We start from the raw sequence: 14,260 nt of genomic DNA, 5'->3' as shown, positions 1-14,260 counted from the left end.
GTGTTATTAGCTATACGTTAGTGAAATGACAGCGCTGAGCAGGTCTGTTTTTGCTAGGTGAGGGGTGTGGTAAGCAGGTTTATGAAACACAGAAAGCTGCAGGTGGGATTACATTGTGATTGTTTCTTTTTTTGGAAGTACTTGTGTCTTCTGGAGTGTTTTATGAAAGTGGATAAGATCTGATTATGTTTGTCATTTTAGTTGAATGATGTTAAACAAGTGAAATGCGGCTAGCATTGTTTGTGATGCTTATCTGGAGGTATCAAAAACCTTGCCACCTCACCTCTGGGGCACAGGCCCCATGCATGGAGAGATGCTGCCGGTTCAGTGCCCAAACACTATTACTTTTTTGAGATTGTGTATTATTTGGTTATGGGGGTTTGGGATTTCAGTCTGGTTAGCTTATGGAGTAGTAATCAGTTTGCACTTTTTCTATTGATAACATAGAGGTGCCACAAAAGTAATATCTTTTTCCCCACTATCCTCCCTCTCGGAGAATATGATTTTGATAGAACTGCACCATAATATCCAACCCAACAGTGAGCTTAATAAACAAAAAAATTACATTTTGCTGATGGTCACTGAAATTCACGGATACACCACACCCTGTAGTGGGTTCCGTCTCCAGTCAGCTCCATTCTGTACCTGCTGATGGGGGAAATACAGTATATGAATTCAGTTCTCAGTAAAGATTTCACACCTAGTGGGGTTTGGACTAAGCCTACCAACATCAAATTTCCCTTTTTACAAATGAGTGCTAAACCACTGAGAATTATTTAATCTTCACAGATGTCTAATGTACTCTGAAACATTGCACAAATGTTTGTGACATTATCTTGTTTAGATGTTGAAACGACTTTTAGCCACAGACCCACATTAGCTTAATGCGTCATCTAAAACAGGATGGTTTTCTCAGCTAATATGAGACACCTTTTCCAGGGTAATAAGTGCCAGATACTGTGTCCTGGAATGTTTTTGCAGAATGTTTATTTTTAGCTAATTGTTACTATGAGAATGGCAAGGCATTTAGATTTAGAATGGTAACATGTAAATAAGAAACAAACGATCATGCCAACCCTACTAATACACGCACCACTCCTGTACACACACGGCGCCTCCCACAAGCACCACAGGCACCATGTATGTGTACCATGTCACCCCCACCCCCCCGGACGCACCCATGTGCATACATTCAATCCCACACACACAATCTGTGTGTGGACAGGCACATCTACACAATTGCGCACAAACACCCACAATTATGCACACATGCATGCTATTGCTTACACACGTACACATGCATGCAAGTGTGCGGAAAAACATCACCACATTGATATACTGGAGTGTTCATGCATACACCTGTATACACTAGCTGCCACTAAATCCAAGTCTAAACTTAATATGTGCCTTTGAAACCAGCCCAAAATCTTATTTCTATTCTTTTTTTTTTTTTGCTAAATAAGACAAAAGTTTGAATTACTATTTGAAGATTTGGCAACGGGGTAAGACAATTTCACTTGTCGAGAAAAAAGTAAAACAGTTTTGTGTTTGAGAGAAAGAGTCACAACTAATTTTTATTCTCGTTACAAGACCATAAAAATGGTCTTGTAACGAGAGTGGTGTACCAAAAAAATGCCCCAAGTTACTTGACATCACCTTATATTTAAAATGTAACTGGCTTCTGTACATTTGAGAAGCGCTGATCAGTATAAGAGTATTTTCGAGAACATAATTGCATTTCTATTTCATATGCACTATATCGACTTGTCACCGCTCATTGAGAAAGACAACGCCGATGTTAGCAACCTATCTTGAAGCAGAAAAAATAACAGATGAAAAATAAACCACAAGATTTGAGTGGCAAGTCTTTTGTCCAATCACATTGTCCTGGATGGGAAATTCTTAAACGTGCGTGCTAGTAGCCTAGTAGACTGAATAGGGGAAGTTGTGGATATTGAAAGAAGTTAGGTTGTCATGTGGTAACCAGGGGAAGGCTACGAGTTAAAGAATAGGATAATTTATCTTATGACTGAGCCAAAGGAGAAAATGGCAGGGAGCTGGTGCTGATCACACTGACGTCGTTGAAGTTATCGAGTCTCCATTTGTTTTTGATTCATTTTGCTAAGCTGTCTCGTGGTTTGCGCTCTCCACCCCAATGTCCGTTTGCTAGCCGGCTACACCATGTAGCGAATTGTCAGCTACAGAAATCAAGTTAGAGAGGTAAGCCAAACTAGCTAGGGAGCTCGGAAGACGGGATATATTAATATTCACATGTGCAAATTGATGCATTGAAACAACCATCCGCGGTTTCACTGGTGTAATACATTGTTTTTCTCATAAAGTCGCTAGCAAAACTAGTTAATTGATCTTGTTTAGTACGGGGTGATGGACCGGTATAGCCTACTGCCTCCTGATTGGAATAGGCATTTGCATCTTCGTTTTGAGAATTAGCTAACTAGCTATCTCGAAACTTAATACAAACACTTAATTCAGTTAGATATCTTGAAGTAGTTACTTTTTAATAAAGTCATTATTCCGTCTTTAGTATGCATTCAAATAACTTAATTAGGCTATAGTTTCACGTTTCTAGCAAGCAGTAACTTTGAGTATTTGTTTACAGGCATTATGTTTGATTATCAAAAGTCGAAGTACTCAGGGGTTGCATTTGTTTGAACTGAGGGGCTGTGTTTCGATGTCTAAAGTGGATGCGTTTGGCTCATAAATTAACGCCTTTGCCTGAATTGCCCGGGAATTTAGATTTGATAGTCTATGTATGTATGTAGCTAGCTAGCCATTTCATTTTATGTGCGTATAATTATTGGTAGTTATTGCTTGTTAGTTGATTGTACGTTTATTTGGGGATTTTCCCAATCACCACTGGGTCTGTTTCATAATTTTTTGATCAGGATAGCGAGTTTCTCGAGTTTTCTGCTGTGGAATGCATGTAGCTTACTGTGGTTGCACAATTCTCGTATAACATTAGTGTCAGTAGGTAAGATTCTAAAGTTTGAGAATTGGGCAGAAGCAGAATCTCGTTTGGGAGCACCGTCGGACTAAATTAGGCTACTGGAAAAGTTGCTTAGCGAAAAACGCGGATTCAGCACCTCAGGTTAAAGTGCTTTATTGGGTGTAACTGGAGGTGGACGTCTCTTTAACACTTACTGGCTTGGAAGAAGGAAGGAAAAACAAATTGGGAAAACCTCTGTAAACAGGAAAACTAAAGAAAATGGCCGGCGATTGCGCCTACGAAACGCATTATGTTAATGATGACACGTTTGGCAACAAGCAATTGTTCGGCAGAAATCAGGAACTCACAGTAGATGGTGTCCTGGACACAACGAAGGGTAGTAGCAAGTCGATTAAGGCGGTTGTCTCGTCACCTTACTTTGAAATAATAGACGGGGTTTTGTACAGAAAAAAGTTTGAAAAGGGATACATCAGGTACAGGGAAGTGTTGGACAGGAATCGACAACGCAGCGCGATCGCGGCTTCCCACGAAGAGCCGACAGGGAAGCGACACCACCCCTTGGATGACACCTATAAAACTGTGGCAGATAACTACTGGTGGGAAGGTAGGCATTTAATGTAGGCATGCATTATTGCCAGGAATTGCTTTTATATTCTATGCAAATGCTACAGTGTATTTCTATATTGTTGTCCTCGTATTGTATTTTATTATTTTTCTTACTGATATGGACCTATGTGTCTGAAATAAAGTTAAATTGAATTGAGTGTTATAAATGTGACTAACCTATGGCAGTTAAAATTCTGGTGACGTCTGCTCATTACCGTGAAGCTGTGGTGATGGGAGAAATGTATCTGAGGCTTGCTGGGTGGCTCATCCAATAAGACATTTTCCAGTGCATGGTTGTACCCTCCAGTGTCACTTCACTGGCTACCTCTTGCTGCTAGCATCCAGTATAAAACCATAGTAGCCTACATGGCAGCGAATGGAACAGCTCCACCATACCAACAGTCAATATTTAGAACATACACCGACCGCATCAATCTGTTCCACAACTTCCAGGTGACTGGTAGTCCCCTCACTGCATGGTCACTTTTCCGATCTCACAATGCCTGCCTGTTCTGGCTCCACAACTGTGGAACATACTTCCCTTAGCCATCAGGAGAGCAGGATCATTTGCGGTCTTCACACAAAGATTCAAAACCCACCTTTTCAGACTGTATCTTTGGTCCCCTCCCAACCATACCCTGTAACACTCCAACCTTTCTTTACTAGTTTAGGTTATGGTTCAAAGCAATGTGCTTCTGCGTTTTGTAGATCTCCAGCCCATGGGCCATAGATTTTTGTTGCCTTCTAAACTGTCTGCCTCACTGTGTATGGGGGAAATGTGGCATCATCTACCTGGTCTATTGGTCTTCAACTTTCTAATTATTGACCTACTACTGGGAAGTTTGTAACTATCTCCTAATTTGCTGGGGTCTTGCCTTTCCCCTTATGGATGGATGTGTATTATCTTATTTTTATAACCCAGTGAAACAGGAAGTCATGAGAGACCACAATACAGTTGCCTGAATTTGAGGTTGACTTTAAAGTTGTTTAATGCAGAATTATATTGCTGGAATTTATTTAAAATAATTATTAGGGAATTGAATAATTTAGACACATTTTTTGGGAAAATATGATTTAATCTTTTTTCTTTGAGCAATTGGCTTAGAGTTAAAGAACATAATTTTTTAAATTTAAGGACAATGTAGCTCATTACCTGTATTGTTTATTTTCTACAGCTTTGCTCATCTTTGAGTGTGTGATAATGTTTAGAGGGTGTTTGTGTTTCTCATTCTGCCATTGAAAATCTGCCTGTTTATTTCAGGGATGTATTTCCATGTCCGGGAGTATGTTCTGGGCTGTCCACAGTGCCAGGCCCAGCAGAGGAGAGAGGAGGTGAGTCAGAGTCGTGAGGTGCCTGAGGAGTCTGAAGGGTGCTGTAAGTTCAGCTTTCGCCCAAACTGCCCGCTGCCCTGGTGAGCGACGGTCGCGCTTCTCTCGCCAGGTCCCAGACGAGCCCCGCGTTTCCAGGACGCTCGCATCCCACGGCAACGCTGTGCTCCTCAAGCTGAGCAGCCAGCGGGAGGCGGGGCTCTTCTGTGACATCACCCTTAAGACCAGCAGCCGGTCCTTCCCTGCCCACCGTGCGGTTTTGGCGGCCGTCAGCGAGTACTTCCAGGAGATCTTCGCCGAGATGGACACTGATGGACAGCCCACCATAGACCTCACTGGTACATCTGTCCCGCCACTTTTACTTTCTCTCCCTTTCTTTTGTTCTTTATACTGAAGATCTATTTAAATTAGCATTATGCACTTGGCAGTGCTCCATCTCCTTTTTCTGGTAATTCCACACTGTGTTTGACAGTGTCTCTGTATTCCTTCACCCCGTTTGTGCTGTTGACCAGTATTTTTCCGTTCAGAGGTTTTTATTCACCTCTGACCGTCACCCCCTCGTTTTTTGTTGTCTTGGGTTGGAAATTAAATTGTGGCCCGGTGCCGGCCGATTTAAAGCCTGAATGAACTCTCTCTTCGCTTCCTTTCTTGCTGAAATTTGAAGTGCTCACACTGAAGTCGTGCCTTGGATGGAAAATGGGAGTAATATGCATGTTAACCCAGGCTGGTGCCTGTGTGTTTACGGCAGGTTTCAGGGAGGAGAGCGTCCTGCCGTTGCTGGAGTTCTCCTACACCTCCACCCTGTCGCTGAGTGCGGGGGACCTGGCGGAGGTCTCCGCCCTGGCGCAGCACTTCCGCATGTGGCCCGCCGTGGAAGCCTGCAGGGCCATGCAGAGCGAGCGGGGTGGGGCCACGCCCAAACCCAGTGCGGGAAGCTTCCGCGAGCAGCCGCGTCCCACGGTTACCAGCAGAGCAGACGTCTTGCACAAGAAGAGGAATCGGGGGTGGAGTTTGGGGGTGCGGGATTCTGTTCAGAGCGGGGAGGGCCACATGCTTGGCTTTGAGCGGAACTGTGACTGTTCGGCCGGGCGGGGCAGAGAGTGCCACACCCCCAGCAGCCCTGTCCACCGGCTGAAGCTGATGGACTTTAAGTCCCCCTCCAGCAAGCTGAAAACAGCCCCCCAAAACCCTCCCACTGGTACGCCTCTGTTCCAGACTCATACAGCCCCCCAGCAGAGCCCCCTGCTCTCCTGCTCCAAGACGTGCAGGCAGAGGCTAAGCTGGCAGGAGGCAGGACCGGGGTTTGGGGCAGGGCTTGGGGTGGAGTCAGCAGGGGCAGAGCCAGCAGGGGCAGAGCAGAGTGAGGAGGAGGGGCAGAGCTCCAGGGCGCAGGAGAAGTACAGGCTGCTGAGCATGCTGGGCCTGCAGAGGCGCAGCCTGTTGCCCCGCCCCGAGGAGCTGACTGGCTGGAGGCAGAAGAAGCGTCTGCGCAAGCCGAAGGTGAGCAGCTACGCGCTAACTGCCCCGCGCAAACCGCGAGCCCTGCCCCTCAGTAACGGACCTGCCCCACCCAGTCACACTCTCCTGCTGGCTGTGATAAAGACTGAGCCCCCCGAGCCAATCAGCATGGAGGATATGAGGCTAGGTCAGGGCAGCGGGCGGGGCCGTGGGCGGAGCATGGCCAGCGTGGTCACAGAACATCGGGAACTGAGGCGTTCGGTCCGGGCCAGAATCGCCCCTCCGTGCAACTCTCCCCCCAGGCTGCCCCCCCTGGCCCGCTGGAAGCCTGTGCGAGTGAAGCAGGAGCCTGATGCCCCCCTGGTCTGTGCCCAGCCCCCCCCAGCACACGGCACACAGGCACGGCCGCGGGGCCGCCCACGCAAATACCCGCCTGGCAGTGCCAGCGTGCTGCGGGTACAGAGCGGCGTTCAGCCGGGCGGCGTGAGGCCGAGGGGCCGCCCGAGACGCGGGGGGAACCCCGGGCCCCCGCACCCCCTCTCCCACGGCCTGCTCAGGGCCATCAAAGAGGAGCCGGCCGACGCCCTGCCGGTGGCCCTGGCCACGCCCGCCCCCGTGCCTGCGGGGCGTCGCCAGCGCCTGAGCAAGCCGCCGCTCAAGCTGCTGGACCCAGGCTTTGTGTTCCCCCTCGGCAGGCCTGGTGTGGGCGTGAAGCAGGAGGAGGTGGCCCTGGACGTCTGGCAGGCGCGCCTGGGGCCCTTCGGCAGCGGCTCGGCGCCCGCCGGGACCCGCCATTCCCTCGGCAGGCCTGGTGTGGGCGTGAAGCAGGAGGAGGTGGCCCAGGATGTCTGGCAGGCGTGCCTGGGGCCCTTCGGCAGTGGCACGGGGCCCTCCGGGACCCGCCATTCCCTCCGCCAATCCCTCCGCCACGCCTCAGCCGGGCTCGGGTTCGACAGGAGGCAGATGCATGCTACAAATGCAGATACGAAGGGGCCTTCGGCACCGCCGCTGAAGAAGAGGAGGGTACGGCGCAGGCTGTTGGACAGAGGGGCCGCGGGGGCCCTTCCCAAACCTGCCCTGCTCAGGGCCAACAAGGCAAAGCGTGCGGGAGAACTACCAAAGGTACGCTGCGCTGGCGTAGGGAGTCTGTGAGAGAGTACAGCCTTTAAATCAAACAGCATATGCTTTACACCCTACAGGCCTCCCAGTTAGGGCTGAGGACAGTTTGTCGATTCGTCGATTGTCTGTTGTAAGCACGCATGTTGGATTTTAAATTGATCAAAAATTGTTTTTTTCTTTAATTTTCAATTCATTCAAAATAAAAGATTTTGAGTAAAAGGGTAGGTGGGTGGGGCTTGTTGTCATGCACATGTTACCGTCAGTTGTAAAGATGGCCTACTTACAAAAGAGTGCCGCGAGGAATGATTTTGAAAAGCTCAATGAAAACTCTGTTCAGTGCAAAATATGTGCTGCCAAATTGCCATACCATGTGTCGACATCTATGATGCTAGCCCACCTAAGAAATGTTCCACACTCATTCAAGTAGTGGTGCGTTTTTATTAGCAGTATCCTACCTCAAACGGTAAAAAAAAACCTACTGTGTATTGCATTACAAATTTGAGGTGACGTGAAGTACTGTAATATTTTGTTGCATTTGTATTAAAAATGTCTTTGTTAAGGTTGACCGTTACCATCCAGAACTGGAAAAAAATCATGGAGTGATTGTGTGCATGTGAGCGCGCTGTGGTGACGCTTTTCCCATCCCTGCAGAATCTGCGCTCGACGCCCTCGTCGCGTCATCAGTGGTCGGCAGCGCTGGAGTCCGGCCGCCAGGCGCGCATGAAACGGCTGAGGGAGCGGAGAAGCCACACCCCCGTGACATCACACACCTGCCTGCAGTGCAAGGCTGCGTATCGGAGCTGCGATGCCCTGATCATGCACCGCATTCGCCACATCGAGGGGAAACACTGGCCCTGCCCCGTACGTGCCCCGCCCTCCCTCACTTCCTGTCTCCCTCCCTGACTTTCGCCCTTTCTCCCTGGATGTGTCCCAGTACTAAAAATGTTTACCCCTTTCCTCCATTACTGCCTTGTCTCCTCCGTGCCCCAGAAAAACTGATCTTAGTGTCCTCCCGCTGAGACTGAGTGATTGACTGGTTGGGTGTTCCTTACACGTGTACTTTCATATGTGCGTGTGTTGTGTATGTGAGTGTGTGTGTGCTTTGTATGTCTGTGTGCGCATTTATGCTTGCACCTGAGACTTTGGGGCGACATAGCTCAGGAGGCAAGAGCAGTTGTCTGGCAGTCGAAGGGTTGCTGGTTCGATCCCCGCCCTGGACGTGTCGAAGTGTCCCTGAGCAAGACACCTAACTAACTGCTCTGGTGAATGAGAGGCATCAATTGTAAAGCGCTTTGGATAAAAGCACTATATAAATGCAGTCCATTTACCATCCATTTAATGTGTGCGTGTGTGCGTGCGTGAGCACGCTTGTGCGCTCGTGTGCGTAAGGTGGGCACAGCGGTGTGTAACCTGTCGGTGTCCCTTCCTCTCCAGCTGTGCAGTAAGACCTTTTTCCGGCAGCGGAATGTTCAGAGCCACATTCGCACACACGACCCAAAGCTCTACAAGTGCTCCCGCTGCATCTCCGCACCCTGAGGTCTGTCCCTGATTGGCCCTCATCCATGAGCGGAATTACACTTACATCCTGAGCATTGCATCTGTGTGTCTGTATCTATGAAATATTATTTCCTGTTTAACAAGCATCTCTCTCTCTCCCTCCATTTTAGGTAGATGCCATCTGGAATACTTTGGTTTAAGGAGGGTTTGCTTGTTATTTTTGAATGAATAAATACAATCTAATCAGATCATGGAAATGATAGTCAAATGGTAGATGCTGTTATTCTTGTTCTGCTGACCATTATTTTGTAAATCACCCAAATATGCTGTCTCCCTTTTACATTTAATAACTACTGAGGTAAAACTTGAACCACTTTGTTACTGTCTTGCTCAAGGTGTGGGCCTGTTGTAGAAATTGTAAATGAGCAGTAGATATTGGCAGTAGTTTTAATGTAATGAGGAATTTCCAATGCACTTGTACAGTCGCATTTTCATAAACCTAAGAATTACTTGTTAAAGTTGGTATGAATTGATTTTAGAACTGAAAATACTTGAAGGAAATGAACTTATGAATCTGTACTTATGAAGTCATGGCAAATTCTTGTCTATCAAAGGTTATGTTTAATGGTTTATTTAAGGGGGAAACCTGTCTGTGTGTGACTGACACAATTATGACTGAACTACAGCAGTTTTGTGTTTTATTTTTCAAAGAAAGCTGTAGTTTGTCTTTTTATATTTAAGATTTACTTAATATTTAATTTTAGGAGCATTCTTGAAATTTTACTGTTATAGAATTTTGTTTTAAACTGCAATTATGGAAGCATCGATTTCTGCTGAAATGTCAACGGTCTACTGAAACAGGTGAAAAAAAGAATAAAATTTAATATTTTAATGAATTTGCCTTACATGCTGACCACTGCTTGCCTGATTTCCTGTGTCTTGAATTACTTGTACTTGCCATTGACAGTATCCATCTGGTTTCATCTGTTGCTGTTAAGGATCTCTGCCTGCCCTACTCTAGCATGGAGAAACAGGGCAGAGTTTATCCCCATTAGACTGGTAGAAACAGGGCAGAGTTTATCCTCGTTAGACTTGTGGAAACAGGGCAGTTTATCCCCATTAGACTGGTAGAAACAGGGCAGTTTATCCCCGTTAGACTGGTAGAAACAGGGCAGAGTTTATCCTCGTTAGACTTGTGGAAACAGGGAAGAGTTTATCCTCATTAGACTGGTAGAAACAGGGCAGAGTTTATCCCCGTTAGACTTGTGGAAACAGGGCAGTTTATCCCCGTTAGACTGGTAGAAACAGGGCAATGTTTATCCCTGTCTGGCGTTTTGTAACTCCACGGAGAACATAAATCATGATAAATTTGATATGCTTGTCAAAGCAAGAATCCAGCAAACAAAATCCATGGACATTTTTAGTCCCAAAAACATATTAACTTGGAGAAACCTTGATAGAATGTCCAGTGTTTACTTAGAAATTCTCTGGAAGAATGATTGTTGTTCACTTCACTGTTACATACAAGCCAGAAGTGTTATGTACCAAAGAATCTCTGGTTTGTATAGATTTTCTGGAACAAACCAAGCCCACCTGTAAGCTTCTTTGAGCAGTGCTGGCCAAGCAGTCCCTCAGTATAGCCAATGGTACTTGCAATGCCTCAACATGGACTGTAAAACTTTTGCCCAGTACACTGCATGCCAGTGGCAATCTGCTCTAGTGACTATTGAGAAGCATTTTATATAACGTTTTAAATAGTGTATCGGTTGTTCACCTTGCATAAAAGGACATGTTGTTTCTCCTGCGTAAACAACCTATAACTCTTTCAGTGTGCTTGCTGAACACTTTGCTCATGAGTTTCAACGTTTTTGAGACTTCATGCATACAAAGGTTGTTTTACACAAAAATGTATTTTGCAGTGGGTAAGTCTAAACAGAAGACATCTGGAGGCTGTGGAAGGAATCACTCATACGAGGGAATATTTGTGAGGTGTACAGTGAAAACGGCTTTAAATTCACAGCAAAGGGCTTGGTCAATCAAGGACTTGATCCCATTTTATATCGGTGATCATCTAAATTCTGAACATTCTCAAAATATTTTTATTATTCCGTATGATTGTAAATAAGGTGTAGGCATACATAATAATATTATTATTTTGAGAATATTTTGGAATGTTGATGGAGGTGGAGTATTTTGTGAAAACTTCAATCAATTGACCTAAATGCTAATTGTTTTGTGGAATTTGAACGAGACTTTGTCCTGCGTATTGGCTGTCACTGCATAGTGTGTCTAAACCTACCAGGCACAACCACACGCATGTGAGAAAAAAACTACCACTGTGTTTAGCATCTGTTACTTTTATTTAGTAATTCTGACTCTCGGAAAACAAACTCCCAAGGGTTACCTTTCAGAGGAGATCAGGATTATGCCTGTTATCTATAGGGTTCAAGAATAGCAACCAATTTATTTTGAATATGTCATTTTCAGGCTAGTGTTAAAAAATGGGGGTGCTCCTTAAGGAGTTAAGCAGTGCTGTGTGTCTGATGGGAGGTGGCGCAATGTACTCACAGTGCAGTGATGTCATTGCTGGCAGGGTGTGTGTGTGTCTGAAAGCCTTTCCTGGTTGGGAAACAGATTGAGGGTGTGGTAAGTGTGTCTCGGCTGTGACTGAGCACACAGGTGGTGCCAGGTTCCTTGTTATACCCCTCTCACTCAGTCATGGCTGCTTCAACTACCCCGGGGCTGGAGGACGTTGATCACAGTGACCCAGAGGTTTTGGCCTGCGCCTCTTTCGCCCTGGAAAGCCTGTCCCACCAGGACCCCCTCCACCCACGACACTACTCCATCACCAGGTTCCATTCCGTCCAGAGAGCCGTGAGTCTCAGCTACACCTCCAGTGCCCTCTACCACACCTGCAGAACCATTAGAGGGAAAGGGTGCGTGTGTGTGTATGTGTGTGATACTGCAGTGTTTTTCTGTTCTCTGATTAATATAATCAGCCCTTTTCCTCAAATCATCCCACCTGCAGTGGTTTCAGAGAAGGGTATTTGGAAGTTAGTAGATACAGTATGAGTATTTATGGGTTCTGCCAATGATATATGAAATTTGATCAGGTCAGATGAAATGGAGGCTTTGTGATTATTGTGCATTTTCAAATTAAGTTCTGTGCTCGTATCAGACTGCATAAAAGGACAACACCAAGTGCTGATATGAGTCAACTCCACAAAACATGGATTGCACTAAATTTGAGTGTTTGCAACTCTTTCTTAAATGTCTTAAACTGATTCATGTCCGTGATGATAACAAGCTAAGGAGTATCTATCAAAATACATGTAGGAGTAGGAAAAATGGAAAAATAAAGCGTGTGGCTCAGCCAGCATTTCTGCTGAGAGAAAGAAAAGCATAAAGGTGAACTTACACAGTATCTCAAGGTTGACAGAAAGGGGCAGGGCTTTGTGTTAGGTGAGTTAGCTCTAAGGTTTTGAGGGGTGAAACAGGTTGCTATGGGAAAGTTGCTATGTTGTGTAGCTTAAAATGTACATAAAGCAATTTGTGCAAACTTTCCATATCTTACCAAATGTTTATTGCTGTCCTCAGGTATAACTATAATGTTTTGGGATTGAAAATGTCCATCCCGATAGGATTTCTAAATTCCTTAAAAAGGTTTTGCTCATTCCATAGACCAAAATATAAATAAATAGTGTAGTTTTATGTTCATAGTGCCTGCTCGCCCCTGTTCTTTTTTTGAAATCCAGTATTTGGTCACCTGAGTATATCAGCCCAGACCTGCTGTACATGTACACATAGCACATAAAACACAGGTAGCTGTACAATTTCAAACTGCACCACTCTAAGAGTACATATCTTATGTGGACACCTCAACATTTCTCAGATTTTGTCCCATTACCGGCAGTGCTTCACTTATTTATTGCATTTTGGATTTTTATTTTAGCATGTTAAACAAAGTAGTTTCTTTCTAAAGCATGCATGTACACGTATTGTCCAAAACAGTGGAATTGCCTGTAGATATATCCAGTGTCTTTTTTCTCCTTCATGTAGCCAAACTTCAGTATTTTCTTGTTTATTATTTTGTTTACTGAAATTTTCAATATTTCCATGCCCAGGCTACATTGTATGACTATGGCAGATGTTAGGAAGATATCGTCCTGTGAATGATGCAGTGTTTAACCCTGTAGAATATTGGTGGGGGCCAGTATGACATGGACGTGGAGGTGACAAGTTGGCCCAAGATGAAAGAACAGCAGGATGGGGCTTCCCCTCAAACTCCACCCTCTGAGCAACAGGTACTGCACCTGTAGTACACTCCCTTACCTGGCCTGGTCATGTCCAGTCAGCAGCTGGACAGACACCATACTGTCCAATAGGAATCCTCCTCATTATGCTGTCTGTTCTTTCTCTCTCAGGTGTTCCGGTGCCACTTTGTGGTTCTGAGTGTTCCCTGGAAGAATCAGCGGGTCCTTATCCAAAGTTCCTGTACCCCTGTGAGCAGCACAGCTTGCACTGATCCAACACCATGACCAGCTTTTGTTCAGTGTCAACTGCCAATATACACCACTGCTCTGCCTGCAGGAGTTTTAATGTGCTTTCAAACAAACAAATGCAACTTTCCTCTGGTCTGAAACTGAGGAAGGCCTTGCCACTGTAACTAATCATGTTTTCATCTACGGGTAAAAGAATCATCACATCCACTTGGCTTTCTGTTGTGAATTTCATGGTAAAGATTCTGCCAGAATTCCAAAGTCCAGTGTGTATGGTCTGTTATAAAAGTTCACATAAATACTGTATGCTAACACCATACCACCCACCAGTAGAGCTGTTGAGTTGGTGGGGCAAAGACAGCTCTGTCCTAGAGAGAAAGCCCACTTTCCTCAGGGGAACAAGTGTATTTCCCTAAAACATTGCATGACACATCGCTTAACACTCCAACCACATTTAAAACCATTTAAGATTGGGATTTTTTTTCAGCCTATGGTAAATTATGAGTGCAGTATATATAAAACAGAGGACAGTCAGACACTTTAGGAACCCATTTCCTCTGCTGTTTTCCATATTTACCAGTATGTGAACAGTCAGTTTGAAGTGGTATATCTACTGTCTTGTCATAAGGGGATTTTATTAGAAATACTGAATCATTGCCAGTTCATTCAAGAGTGCTGTATAGTACATACACACAATAGCAATGTGATAAGATGGCCACAAGATGGCATCCATTGCTTAGGATGAGTCTTAAGCAATAGCCATTGTGATATATTTTGTATAAAA

At 45.4% G+C, this 14,260-nt stretch overlaps 2 protein-coding genes across 2 annotated transcripts; both read left to right on the top strand.

Moving 5' to 3' along the window:
* Positions 1-1,918: 1,918 nt before the first annotated feature.
* On the top strand, positions 1,919-9,882 carry LOC135241103 (uncharacterized). The gene is made up of 7 exons (XM_064311238.1): positions 1,919-3,572; positions 4,836-4,906; positions 5,016-5,241; positions 5,652-7,483; positions 8,132-8,341; positions 8,915-9,017; positions 9,148-9,882. Exons 1-6 carry the CDS (start codon positions 3,227-3,229, stop codon positions 9,014-9,016), a joined length of 2,787 nt encoding a protein of 928 aa, XP_064167308.1. The 5' UTR covers positions 1,919-3,226; the 3' UTR covers position 9,017; positions 9,148-9,882.
* Positions 9,883-11,602: 1,720 nt separating this feature from the next.
* Positions 11,603-13,730, top strand: LOC135241105 (cystatin-like). The gene is made up of 3 exons (XM_064311243.1): positions 11,603-11,851; positions 13,174-13,281; positions 13,402-13,730. The coding sequence occupies exons 1-3, from the start codon at positions 11,696-11,698 to the stop codon at positions 13,513-13,515; spliced, it is 378 nt and encodes a 125-aa protein (XP_064167313.1). The 5' UTR covers positions 11,603-11,695; the 3' UTR covers positions 13,516-13,730.
* Positions 13,731-14,260: the final 530 nt, after the last annotated feature.

This window comes from Anguilla rostrata, chromosome 15 (assembly GCF_018555375.3).
Source record: "Anguilla rostrata isolate EN2019 chromosome 15, ASM1855537v3, whole genome shotgun sequence".
Taxonomy (NCBI): domain Eukaryota; kingdom Metazoa; phylum Chordata; class Actinopteri; order Anguilliformes; family Anguillidae; genus Anguilla; species Anguilla rostrata.
The sequence above is the reverse complement of the archived record's forward strand: the minus strand, read 5'-3'. Positions and strand labels throughout refer to the sequence as shown.